This window comes from Branchiostoma floridae, chromosome 2, assembly GCF_000003815.2.
Source record: "Branchiostoma floridae strain S238N-H82 chromosome 2, Bfl_VNyyK, whole genome shotgun sequence".
NCBI lineage: Eukaryota > Metazoa > Chordata > Leptocardii > Amphioxiformes > Branchiostomatidae > Branchiostoma > Branchiostoma floridae.
This window is the reverse complement of record NC_049980.1, coordinates 23,689,652-23,702,894: the sequence shown is the minus strand read 5'-3', so window position 1 is coordinate 23,702,894 and position 13,243 is coordinate 23,689,652. Positions and strand designations below refer to the sequence as shown.

The 13,243-nt window shown below is 42.6% G+C and overlaps 1 protein-coding gene across 2 annotated transcripts; it reads right to left on the bottom strand.

Moving 5' to 3' along the window:
- Positions 1-2,469: 2,469 nt before the first annotated feature.
- LOC118409246 lies at positions 2,470-12,734 on the bottom strand. 2 transcript variants are annotated; one of them, XM_035810113.1, is made up of 21 exons: positions 12,613-12,734; positions 12,149-12,222; positions 11,605-11,771; positions 11,006-11,153; positions 10,749-10,844; positions 10,083-10,301; positions 9,707-9,806; positions 9,297-9,499; positions 8,978-9,114; positions 8,485-8,641; positions 7,762-7,985; positions 7,270-7,425; positions 6,671-6,770; positions 6,295-6,433; positions 5,859-5,998; positions 5,642-5,742; positions 5,217-5,385; positions 4,817-4,957; positions 4,317-4,376; positions 3,791-3,940; positions 2,470-3,197 (listed from the first exon to the last, which is right to left on the bottom strand). In XM_035810113.1, the coding sequence occupies exons 1-21, from the start codon at positions 12,681-12,683 to the stop codon at positions 2,986-2,988; spliced, it is 2,964 nt and encodes a 987-aa protein (XP_035666006.1). In that variant the 5' UTR covers positions 12,684-12,734; the 3' UTR covers positions 2,470-2,985. The 2 variants fall into 2 exon arrangements, with proteins under 2 accessions (XP_035666006.1, XP_035666007.1); XM_035810114.1 differs by having other exon boundaries at positions 3,791-3,937.
- Between the last annotated feature and the right edge of the window lie 509 nt (positions 12,735-13,243).

Genomic DNA, 13,243 nt, shown 5'->3' with positions numbered 1-13,243 from the left:
CGGTAATGCCACAAGTGGAGTGCTATCAACAAATAGGACAGGTGAAATACAGACTGAAAATACAACTACACTTACTATTGTCACATCGACAGGTGGTTTGTAGACGGTAAAGATGAGACTTGTAGGAACGGCTCTTCTAGGAGCAGGCAGACGCAGACTACCCACTCGAGTTAGCGTCCCCGATAATGATATCTGACAGTGACAGTGACGAATATCAATGAAGTAAACGTAATAAGAATGCGTCAAACCTGTTAAACAAGGGGAGGAGCGTTGTGTAGAACAATGGAGTCCACTTATTTAGCTCGTTGTCAGTTGGGACATGCGCATTTATTCACAGCAAATTATATGATAATGTTTGTTTGTGTGTTTGTTCCGTCGTTCGTTGAGAGCATTGATCTTCTCGGCCGTCTCCGGAGGAAAACTGTGACTATTTGACAAACGCTGGCACAGTTTCTTAATGGTGCATGATCATGAAGCCATGAGTCAGCATGACTCGTAAAAAAGCAAATTTATGGCCGGAATAAGGCACGGCTCCGCTCCCATCTTGCCCCTTAGCCGCTCATGGCAAGATTGGCACTGAGAACAAGATTGGCCCAACCCAGAACAAGATTGGCCCGAGCCCAACTTTGAAAAATTCGTCAAGATTGGCCAAACACAGAACAAGATAGGTCCAACCTAGAAATATACGGCAAGCAAGAGAACAGTTAAAGCAGTATTAATCATGAAGCAACTGTTTTGACGTAATACCTCCAGTTACCATATGATAACGTAGCGTCTTCTTTTATACGACATCGTCTGCATATAATGGTCGTTACCGGAAATCTGTAAAGTTTGTAATTACTGTCTGGCTTTGACACAAATTTGCTGGTAAGAAAGTTTGCTTATGGTTGGGACGTATTTTTCATGATGACTTTGAATTGTTACTATTTACGTTTCTGCAAATATTTGTGAAAATGTCACATGAAAGAAATGATTGTATGGCGTTCTAAAGATATAACAAATGTCACTCGTCCCGTCCATACGCCCATAACCCCGCGGCTATTTTTTTCAGTCTGCGTGAATTACTGTAAATGCTGTAAGTTCGCGGGGATTTAATTAATTAAATTCGCGGTAGCAGGAAAAGGCCTCTTCGTGGTGGTTTTAAGTTCGCGGTAGCAACATGTACTTTAGTCTGTTACTGTCATGGAAAAAATGTTCGCGCTGGTTTTAAGTTCGCGGTAAATTTGCAACGCGAAAACCGCGAACATAAAAGCACCGAGAAAATTTCTGCATTTACAGTATTATCTCAAAGCAGATGTTTGGGAGGCTGAATGGTTACGTTTTCCTAGCTGTCCTTCCCTGTGACACATCGCCTCCCGTGTCCCAAAACATGCGTGGAGATTACGCTGTAGTCGACATGAGTCGTTTGGAGTTCTACAACGCAAATACATTGTAGGCCATTATTTATTTGCCTCACACAAACGTATTTTTCATATTTGTAAACTCGTAGGTAAAGTCGTTACAATTGTCAGAGGCAGTTTGGGATATAATCTCATATGTCTGTATCGGGCGTCTTTGATTTGATAAACCCCCAAGCAAAGCATATTTCGGCATAGGGTGGGACAGTCTGGACCTTTGCCTTCGGTCGGGTCCTTAGGCGAACTAGTTAGGCAGGCGAAAACACCTTCAAAGTGTAGACACGAAACATTATCGAAGGGTAAACAAGATCACCTTTCTGTCAGGTGTCGAGACATTATGGCGCTGTTTTTATCGCCACATCTGGTTCGAGAAAGTAGGCATACAAGGGACACCTTCTTGAACATGTACTGGTACCCGTCATATCTGACACCTATCTGGTATACATACAAACATACAAACGCTACCGAAAATATAACCTTCTTGGCGAAGGTAATATATAAAATCAGTGATCCACGGTTGCTTCTCATAATGGTTTATTCGGTTGTGTATAGAACTGATCAACCCTTATGGCCAGCCAATACAAAACTGGATTGAAACCTTCGAAGTATAAATCATATGTCACTAGGACTATGCCTGCACTCTATAGTACCATATGTTGAGTAGACAATCTTTGTTCATTATTTTGATAACTAAAAAATAAAACCATTGTGATTTTAAATGTAACTGAGACAGCTGTGAAATGTAATGATTTTACGAACAACACTTACACTGTGCAATATTATCTATGTAACATCCTGTGTCAGCCTGTTAATGTACCTCCTTCACGTTCGGTCAGTAATGACCCACGTGACCTGGGATATGTATACATATCTATGAATAAAGAATGATTTATGATTTTCTTGGTTATAAAAATCAGCAACTTTATATATTGATTGGTATTTATTAATATCATTTCATTTATGTTCCTTTTCTTGCTTTAGTATTATGGATTCTTTTGTATCACTTGTTTGATTTTAGTCAGGATCCATGGCATTTCTGTGTAATTATTGTTAGCATACGTTTTTTTTTATTGTTAGCATAGTGTTGTTTGAACTAGTAGTTATGTCACTTTTGTAGTAATGAAAAATGGGATAGGGAATCTCCCGAGCAGCCCTCGTAACCCCTGCTTCGCCTATTGGGTCAGTTACTAGTAGTCCTCACTCACAGTGAGCAATTGAGCTGGTCTTAATCATGATGTTTCTGACCTGGGGCTAAGAGTTGCTGTTTCAGTTACAATGTAACCCGTAACCTTGAGTGGTCTTGTTACGTGTTACCATACATTAAGTAAAAAAAATGAATTTTTTTTTTAAATGTCACATTCTGTACTGTTCTCTTCTGTAACTTTTATCGATCATCAAATCATAAGGACATGCGAAGAATGTACGTACAGTCTTGTATTTCTACATCTGTAGAATTGCGTATGATATGCAGACAATATTCACTATCAATGGCAAAGCCTTGCCTTGTTTAGGGCCTAACCTCCAGCAGTCTAACAAGATTACTAGTAGTTGCTTTTATGGAAAATCACATCGTGGTAACATTGTTCTGTTACAGAGATGGGTAAGGGTCCAGCAGTGTGATCCTGATATCACATGACAACATGGCCCCATCTGGTGTGGTACCTTGGCAGGTGTAGGTGCCTGCCAGGTCTGGGGTCATGCCGTCTATCTTCAGCTCGTGGGTCAGACCGGACGTACGGACGTGGATGCCTTTGTTCACCGGCAGGGATCCGTTGTTCAGCAACCAATGGGCATCGTCCACTTGAAAATTCAAACAAAAAGCAGTCGTGATCGAAACGTTTCCAAAGTAAGCTTATGCCGTGCTGGCACTAGCAATCTGTAACTCACATGTCAAGTATATGTAAACTTATTGTTTTCTCATGAAAGTCTTCGTTCTGTACCACGCCCATGCAATGATAGAGAACTGAGGTTGATATTTCCTGACACTGACGGTGACAACTTATAAAAAAATGCATTTTTCCATTCGTCTGTAAAGACAACTAAGCAATATCGGAGCGTTAAAAGTGGGATGATGTTTGGGATAAGGCAATCGGTATGATATTGACATCTACTGCACTGTATTTCCACATTTACATCATTATTTCATACTTAAAGCGGTTAAAACGCTGTAGAAACAAACTGTACGAGGATTCCATAATATTGTAAGCCCCAAAATTAGGCCAGTCACTAACCGTGCGGCTTGTTTCTGTGCCGTTGTTAACTGTATGAAATAATGATGTAATTATGGGAACATAGTGCGGTAGGTATATACAATATCATACATATGGCCTTAATCTCCCCAATAATATCCCATACCTAAAATGAGTCATGTCATATAAAAGTAAGGGACGCACCTTCTCCGTTGACCTCCAATATGACCGGTTGTCCTCTTCGGGCCACCGCAGAAGCGCCTGACCTGATGGTCGGATCAGCCAGGGACAATTGCCTCTGTATGGGCTCTCCCTCCCTCCGCTGATCGCCAATGTAGACACCGCCATCAGCTGCTGGAAATAAGAGCCATTGAATATAGTTGCAAGGTGCAAAATCCCAGCTTTCTTGTTAACAAATGGTATCTAAACTATGCCGGGGTGGTCAATTGTGTAAAACTAGACAATGCAAAGTACATTCCTTGATCAACCAAACCGTAGCAATAGTCATTATACCACATTCTATCTTTAATATCAAAGTTGATAGTGGAGTTTGGGTGATGTCATAAGAAGCATTAGATCATTTTATAAAACAACAAGGCATTCTATCAGCAAAGGCAGAATGATACCGGCTGTACATTGTGGATTTTGATACTGACGCAACACTTTCCGGTGCGGTTGATTGATCTTATGCTGTACATAATACATAATGTGTCTCAGGGTCATACTGTACCTTGCCATTGGACAGCACCATTCCCTTGATTCATCTCGTTGATGTGATGGGTCTGCGTTACTGGTGCAAAGAAGAAGAGACGAAAAGTAAATACCATACACGTGCTGCAGCATAACATCACATTTACCTGAAGACGCCAATGCATTTTATACCATATGCTTGTAACCCGTGAATAGCAAACTTTCAAATCCCATTTTGGTCAGAGCTTGTTTAAAACACCAGTCATCATTCAAGCTAGCGCAAACGATAAGTGATCGAATTAGCAATTAGTTATCAGTTTCATTTCTGATGATAATGTCTTTGAATGAGTGAGGTTAACGTTAAGTTAGTTCTTGAACATTCATACTAGCAACAAGGTATATGTGATTGTCATAGGACCACTTTTAGCTAGCCAAAGCAACTCATTCTAACGATTGGTACTAAAGAGAAAACATGAAGTTGAGATGTTGCCAGAGCCTTTAGGAAGGAGAGCGGAAATGGATTCAGGGCCTTGTACGAACCAGATGTGTGGGTGAAGAGGTGTGTTTCCCTGTGAATTTCCTGACGGTAACCTTTGCTGTCCAATTCACTGTACGCCTTCGTTGCGTTGTCAATGCTTTTCTCTTCCAGCAGCACGCTTTTGTTTAGGTCCAGTCCTTCTTCTGAAATGCAAAATGTCGCTTTTGCAATGATGGCCAGTCTCGAAATGGATGTTAATGTCGTTAGCCACATGTGTATACCTTTTATGTCCTTACATCCCGGGCCTTCGAATTCACCGGTGACTGTCGCGAAAAGATAACGTGAGGTTCTGTTGAAAACGTTAGTATGGAAAAAGTGATGATTCTATATTGTTTAGATGAAAGATGCATATGATTGAACACGATAGCGATGTGAAGAGAACTTGAGAAAACAATGTTGTACCTTGCAGGAGGTCCGCTAGGTGAGCCTGGCTCTGATTCTGCCTCAGGGCTCCGCAGAACGTGAAGAAGTCAGGGTCATCACGTGACTGTAGGAGGTGGACAATGCGCCTGTTCTTCTCCTCACGCGAGTCTGCACTCGACGCATAATCACTCATGGCGTCGGTGAAGACCTGTTCATTGGAATAGCAAAAAAGACAAAAACATTTTATATGACGCGACATTTAAACGCCACAACCATGGATGGTAGCAACGTATCATATGGATTCATGTCAAATAATGATTGTTATACATCAACACCAAGCAGGCAAAATTGATATAAAGTATTCTTCTCTTTATTTGGCAATGAAGATCCATGTGAGACAAAAGGTCGTGTCTCATTGAATTAAATGTTGTTTTAGCAAATTCTATAATTTCTGAAACTTTTACCTTTTGCTTGGAGAGATGGGCCAATGTTATATCAGGGTCCATCTTTTCAACCAGGACAGTTTGATGTCGCATCAGCTGCTCGCGAAGGTCAACAGACAGTCCTGGTGGTTAGAAAAAAATGCATTTCTTCAGCGGAAAATTGAATGCACAACTACCAATTTCTACTAGATGTTTTAAAACTTCTATACTTCAATAACCGGCAAGATTAGTCAAATACCCGATCCTTCCAAGGTGTCTGCCAGCCAGTACAGCTTCTCCTCCTCCCTGAGTGCAGCGCAGTATCCTTCAAAGGCATCATCCTCTCCAAACGTCAGGTTATCCAGGAGCACCTTGTTACGATCTTCTCGAGTACGTGGCCTGAAATACGTGCATCAAATGTGACCAATCAAAGATACTGATAACACCAGTGTAATCGCAAGTTTATTCGCAAACGGATTTTAAAAAGGCTGTTGAGAAAAGTCTAGAGACTTGAACTTTTTGTGGCCACGAGAATCAGCTTTGAGTTTTGAATCGGGCGCTTATGGAAAACACCTGCTGTCGTGAGGGCACTGACCTAACAATACATATCCTGGCAGACAGGTTAAGTACACAAATTTTAGTTTTGGTTTTCTGCAATGTTGTGCATTCCCATAACGTAAACACGCATGCCTTACTTTTTGATGGGGCTCATGCCAGTTGGGAGCCGCACCTTCCTGGAGGCCAGGAACGCGGTAATCCTGTCGGGATTTTGCACGTGTGTAACAGCATCAAGTCGGTACAGCTTCAGCATCTCTTGGTGATCTCTTCTCATAGCTGCAATAGACAAATGGCAGCATTTTCATATACAGCAACAATGTAGCTATAGAAAGCCACAAGCGCCTGTGACGACACTTTAAAGAAATGAGTATATTCTTGGAATGACCATGTTGAAACACTGCTGTATGAAAAAAAAGTCACATCAATACCTTTGTTTGTACGTCAAAATTTACTACCTACTGAAAGAATACCATCAGTTCTTGTAATTAGGCACATTCTCTATTAATTGGTCACCTTTGTAGTGTTTGGATTCCGTCCGGTCGAAACAGGTCCAGCAGGTGCAACAGGGGCAGTATTTCCCACACAACCCCAGCCATAGGCAGCAGCAACAACACTAGATGATCGACGACAGTAAGTATCAAAAATATTGAAATTCGTTTTTTATGGTCTTGCATTGCTAAGCTGTCATACAATGGAAATAACAAGAAGAGAGAGAGGCATCTCGTGATTATGAAATTTTGTCTGCACTAAGCTGTGGAAAAAAACAATACTATTGTTAGTATAAAGCACATTGAGAGTCGATCGTTTCTAGTCGTAGTGTCGTGATTTGCTGCAGACTGGTAGATTTTCTGGAGCAATTTGTGTGTCTGTAATTTTCTCAAAATCTCAATGTTCTCCATGGACAGGTCAAGAAAAGAATATCAAATTTTGTTTCACACGTCTTCCTAAGCTTCCACAGACATGTGGAGAAAATTGGGCTATAGTGCAACACATTTGCCACTTGGTCAGTGGCTGTCTGTTAATATTCTCTTAACATTTCCCCTACATCAGTATGGAAGTGCATGTACATGTATCGTATACAATGTTTTGGAACGCATGAAGAAATATCTAACCAGTAGGATCAGCAACAACAGAAGCACGATCAGCAGTGGAAGTAGCCAGGTCAGCAGTTGGCTGGTGGATTCTGCAGTTCTGGCTCCTGATCCACCCTGGTCCTCACGAAATGTCGTCCATGGACCCCATGTACCTCCAGTGCTCCTCGCACGAACCTGGGAAGAATGAAGTATCTGTTGTATCTTTTAAAATAAAAAGACGAAAACGTTGGAAGGGATCTACAGGCCCATATCTTTGACTGGTTTGCCCAACGGAGGACCAAAATAATGAAGTTCTTGAGTAAGCGGCTTCTTGTTCCCGAATCGTAACATCTATCGGCAATGGCTCCCTGTGAAGTTAGACATGTCTCTGGCATAACACACAGACCACGCAATAAAAAAATCAGTCCCCTTCACCTTATTTTCTCCTTCAAAACTTCCACATATTTATATATCCTGTATATGCGTAGTTTCATCCCATTGGTGAACTTATTCTGCGACAATTTGCCTTACCCGGTATGTGTAACCACCCGAGTCGCCATTTAACCCATCAATCCGCGCTGTTGTCTCCGCAGGACCGACATCGATGGTCCTCGTGTCTCCTCCACTCTTCGGGATGGCCTGCACCTGATACCCGCCTATGTCGTCACCGTCGTAGCCTAGGGGCGGGTCCCAGTCTAGCACAGCGTAATCGTCCCCACTGTCTGTCAGTCTAATGTTTCTCACATAGGATGGGGCTGGAAAGAACGAAATATCCCTTCAGGTTGCTATACATCAAACCCTGATAGCCCATGTACCTGTATCGAGGGTACATCTGTAAGCAATCAAAAACTGGGTCATAATAAATTGCCATGGCTCAGTGCTCTTTATAACTATAAACTTCTTGAAAGTGCTGAGCGTTTTCAACTTCTTGAAAAATGTCGTCCACTTGCTTGGTTTCAGTAAGGGCATTATCAAATGCTTTTGGTTTTGTGTTATGAAAAATACTATTGATTGAAAGAGAGGCCACATTTTAGGTAGGTGAGCTACAGTTGTGATGATAAATGTAGGTGCCATCCTCTAGTTAGTTCGCGATAGCTTTCATACTGCACACTAGTGTGGGAGCTAGCCTGCACTGATAGGGACGGTACATAGGCTGCTAGATAGCAATAAGGTGTTTTTCAAATCCTGGTTGCGTCATGCTCTCAGCTTTGATCTATAAGCCAGCTTGTATCTCTTTCCATGCAAAACCGTTACCTCCTGAGTGAAGTTCTGCGGAGCTTCTTGTCCTGCCGTAAAGGTTTGATATTGAGCACTGATAGGCGCCGCTGTCTTCTTCGGTCAGGTCGGTGATTTGTAGTGACGCTGTGTTACCGGATTGCGTCATCCTGTATCTGCCTCCTTCCGTTAGAATCTACATACAAACAAGGTTTATGTTGTTATCATACTAGAACTTCGTGTATACATCCAAGTTCTTCTTCTTACCTTTTCTTAAGTTTGGGCAGTCGCCCTACTGCCACAGGTAGGTAGATGTATTGGAATGTGCTTATTAATATCATACCGACATATATGATACCACCTGAAACTATTCACGAAGTTCAATTGCAATGGATGTGTCTTTGACAACTTCTTAGACATATGATCATTGGACATCGAATTCTGTTGCATGTCTGTGATAGTTGCCTATAATTTCCCTGTTTTTGTTCGTTTCACTTGAATGTTGATTTGTTTGGAAATATGGACCACAAACCTCGGCGTTATGTAGCCAGACGACGTCCACAGGATCTGTGGTATCCCCAACATCCCAGGCGACGTCCCACGTCACAGACTCCCCTAGATCCAGGCGGTGGTTCTGGTCAGACAAGGACTTTGAAAACTGGGGTCCAACTGTAGGGAGTAAAGAAGAGAAAAAAACGTCTTCATTCTACTCTCAAGTGCCAAAAAAATGTTATACGTAACCTTCAATTTCGAAAGAACCGGATTGTAAATTGAGAAAATTAGATTGATTGATCATAAATTAATGCGGTGCTTGTAGTGAATCAACACTTCAATGGTATGTAAGAAGTTACCATTAACGAAGAGTTGAGTTATCTGTGACTGTGTCCCCAGACTGTTGGTAGCGGTGACCTCATAGAAGCCCGCGTCTTCCCGCTGAACGTTGGAGATGGTCAAAGCTCTGTTCCAGGTCTCCATTGCCAGTCTATTAGCTGGTGGCATAGCAACTTCATTGCCTTGCGCGTCCAGACGCCGCCACGTCAAGGTTGGTATGGGGCTTTGCAGAAGAACAGAATCGGTATGAGAACGTAGTGTAATTGAGACTCGTATGTAAAAGAGGAAGCGCCTAAAAGCAATCGTCTTTGGAGTGAAAAGCAAAATCTAGTTTACAAGTCTAGTACATATTTCAGTTCGATGGTAATAATGCAATATGGCCCTGCCCTTGTGCAAATCCGAGAGTGAGAATGTGAGGAAAATGTCTCACTTTCCGTAGGCGAAGCCCTCCATCAAGACGACGGCATGGATGACGGACGTTATCGAGTCCCCCTCGTAAAGAACCAGGTTGGGCGCCGATTGGGGCGGGGCTAAAGATAAAAACACGTGGCGATGCCTCAATTTACTAACTACTCATAACTTAGATATTCTAACAGTGCATACTAGAAAATATATGTTAACTACCATGGCAATTGAAGGTTGCTAAAACGTGTTATCAAAAGTGGTTTGTGACAACGATAGCCAAAGAAATGCGTTGCCGTTTGGAATATCCATAGCAAGACTCAGATAATCTTTGCTCTCAGGGTCATGTAGTATCGCGGGACAGCACTGCGTCAGCAACATTCTTCACGTACTAAAATACGTACACTGATCTGCAACCGAGAATGAGACTGTTGGGCTGAGGTGGCGTAAAGGAGACGTCGGGTCCACTGACAGTCGCAACACACACTGGTAGTCTCCGGGATCGTTCGGCTCAGCACGGGCGAAGTACAAGTCCCCCGTCTTCTGGGACACGTACACCCGCTGGTTGGTTACTGCGAAGGCCGGGTCTAGCGAGCCTGATTCCACCCAGAAGAACATGAGACCTGGAGGTGTGCGTGCAAACGACAAAGCATATTGTTTACTGCTGTATTAGAGAATAACCATACTGACACCTGAGCTGATCTATCATGTCCATTCGTACCCTATCATGTCCATTCGTACCTCAGTCAGTGGGATTGTTCATTGAAGACTTGGAAAGAAATTGAAGCAGGCAATTTTTGTAACGAGAAATTCGAGGGGATAAATGATTAACCACAATACAGTGGTGATGGATTATGATATTGGACGACATGATATCAGTAAGAGCTTTCAAGCTTATCAACTACATGTACTTGCAGTTCACCTATAAGTTTTAACATTCAGTTTGATGGATGGATTGTTTGATGGTTGGTTGGTTAGCTAATTAGGTTTGTAGATTTGTAGGAAAGCACAACTTAAATATTAGAGCCTAGACAGGAACATGAATTCAATCCATCGATGTAGTGAAGTACCTGGATATGCGTCTGGCTTCTGGCACCGCAGCACCGCACCTTCGCCCTCACTTCCGGATACAGGCGGGCGTGGAGTTTGAGCAAACGGGTCTGAATCTGAAGAAAAAAAGTTGTAGAGTCGTTACTTTTAGTAACACTGTGAGCGCCAGATCTTCGTTCTCCATTTTACCTTCATGTACGAGTACTTCTTCACACCGTCATATAAAAATCAACAAACTGGTTAAAGTGTGATGATAATGCAATATAGCTCGACTCACAGGCAAAAGTGAGATTAGCCTGTCTGCTGATAACCTTGCCGTAGTCGTTCTCGGCCACACACTGATAAACTCCTTCATCTTTGGTCTTCTCTGGTCTCTGGATTATCAATGCGCCAGCGTCCATCACGTATGGTGGTTGTCGAGAATTCTATTACAAAGATGACGATGAAATTAGTATTATATAAACATACCTAGCAGGCCCTAAAGCTGTGCCCTTTGGAGAGTCACTTTAATCCTACTTGCTCATTCTACTCAGGTACAAATGAGTACTTAGCTTCTGTTAGGGATAATCCCTCGGATGGGACGTCAAGTCGCAGGTCCCATCATACGTATTGAACAGAGTAGGGGTCCATCTCGGTGTGAGTGAGTCACGTATGGTATTATGCAGCTTGCACCTGTTGTACAACTACAACTGAACGGTATGTAACCCCTAAAGGCGGTTTACCGGGTATGCAGAACAAAGAAAACAAACAAAAAATTCTACGTGTACCACAGACTAAAAGAATATTGGTTAAAACTCTCAGGGATTACAATGGTACATGTACATACCTTAAGCTTAGCACAATGAATAAATAGAAAGACAAAGTGGATCTCCTCACCAAATCTAATAGTTGGCCATCCTTTCTCCAACTGTAAGTGAGCGGCTGTTCTCCTGTTGAGTTGCACGGTAGCGTAACCTCCGGGGTTGGACTGAAGGGGTCAAATATCACATCGTCCGGCTTGATGAAATGACGGGCCGCCACGAGCTCGTCTTCTGATAGAAGCACTATATATATAGGAATGATATGTTTGCGTTTTATTCGTGTGCTAGGTGCATCAGTTGCATGAAACGCAATGTGGCAAATGAAAGATGAGAACACACATGTTAGTAGATCACGCAAACGTGACCGAGCTTATATCCTTCCTCCGCCCTTACCGTAGTGCGAAGTATAACCAGTCAATATTGAGATTACTGAAACGTCGATCAGGCGAAGACAATTGGTTACAGAAATTAATTTGTTATCCAGTGACTGATTAACCCAATGGAACCTGCTGTTAAATAATAATTTTTAGTAGCCAAAGTTTCTTACGACTGATATAAATAAGTAAATGCATTGTAGTGATGTCGCCCTCGGTAGTGATATGCACCGGTGACAAACGTACCTGCTTGTGTTAGCCATGGGCAGTGGAGGAGAACGACTGCTAACAGCCAGCAGGTGCGTAAGAGGCAAGCCATCCTAGAACATGAAAAAGGCACACAAAAATGACATCTTCCTATGTACACGACGTTATCACTTGATGCAACATATTGTGCTGTTGTATGTGGCTGTAGATTTCTAATAGTGTCTACCTAACAAGCCACCACCACCACCACGAATGGTACTACTATCGACCATGTCAGGTCCGTAGGCAGGTCGGTAGGACAATGTCATCGTTAAGAGCCATCATACACCGTGCAGACGGCGTCAAAAATGGCTCACAATCGTGATAAAATGTGACATCATAACTAAACAGACCGGCGGAATAGCATTCAGGACCCGTAAGCCAGTTGCGCATTTAAAATGTACCTCAGACTCCTTTTATATGTCTGTGGCCTTACCAACAACAAGTACCCTACCAATACTTACATACAAACCGCTCTGTCAGGCTTTACCGGGCTCACTACCGACGATGTGGGTTTGGTTTTGCCCCTCTTCATTCAAAACGAGCTCACCACGGATACATCGGAAATATTCCACCTGCGCGTGCGCACATCGGAAATAGTCCACCTGCGCGTGCGCATATCTTGTGAGAATTTCCCACCCACCCAACCAGGGCCCCAAGGTACGTCCCCTTAACGATACATTAGGCAGAAGACAGATTGTATATCAACTAGATCACAAATATAGGTCCGTGTCAGGTGGAGGCGACCTGTTCTATTGTTGTCTGTAAATGTCACAGTACTTTGTAGCGTCTGGGTGTGCCCTGGCGCGACAACTTACAACTGTGTTTGTGAACCACTGTCTCGGGAAATTATGAAACAACAAGCCTACCGGGTCTGCCTATGGGGAGGGGTTAGGATGTTTCAGTATTTACACATCAATATATTGACAACCAAGTGCATATCACATTCTACTGTGTTGATATGTGTCTAACACAAGTCAACGAATAAATGAATAGATATCAATGACAGTGACGTTGTCAACATTGTCACTGAACACACATACAGAAGCAAGGGTGACCTGTATTTGTTTCCCCCGTGAGTCTGCATAGAGTGAT

Coding starts and splice junctions, on each gene's coding strand:
- LOC118409246 (XM_035810113.1), bottom strand. CDS start 12,683: ATGAAGAGGGGCAAAACCAAACCCACATCGTCGGTAGTGAGCCCGGTA. Junction 6,434..6,670: donor GGAATCCAAACACTACAAAG/GTGACCAATTAA, acceptor TGTCTATTGCAG/CTATGAGAAGAGATCACCAA. Junction 5,386..5,641: donor CCCATCTCTCCAAGCAAAAG/GTAAAAGTTTCA, acceptor TCCAATGAACAG/GTCTTCACCGACGCCATGAG.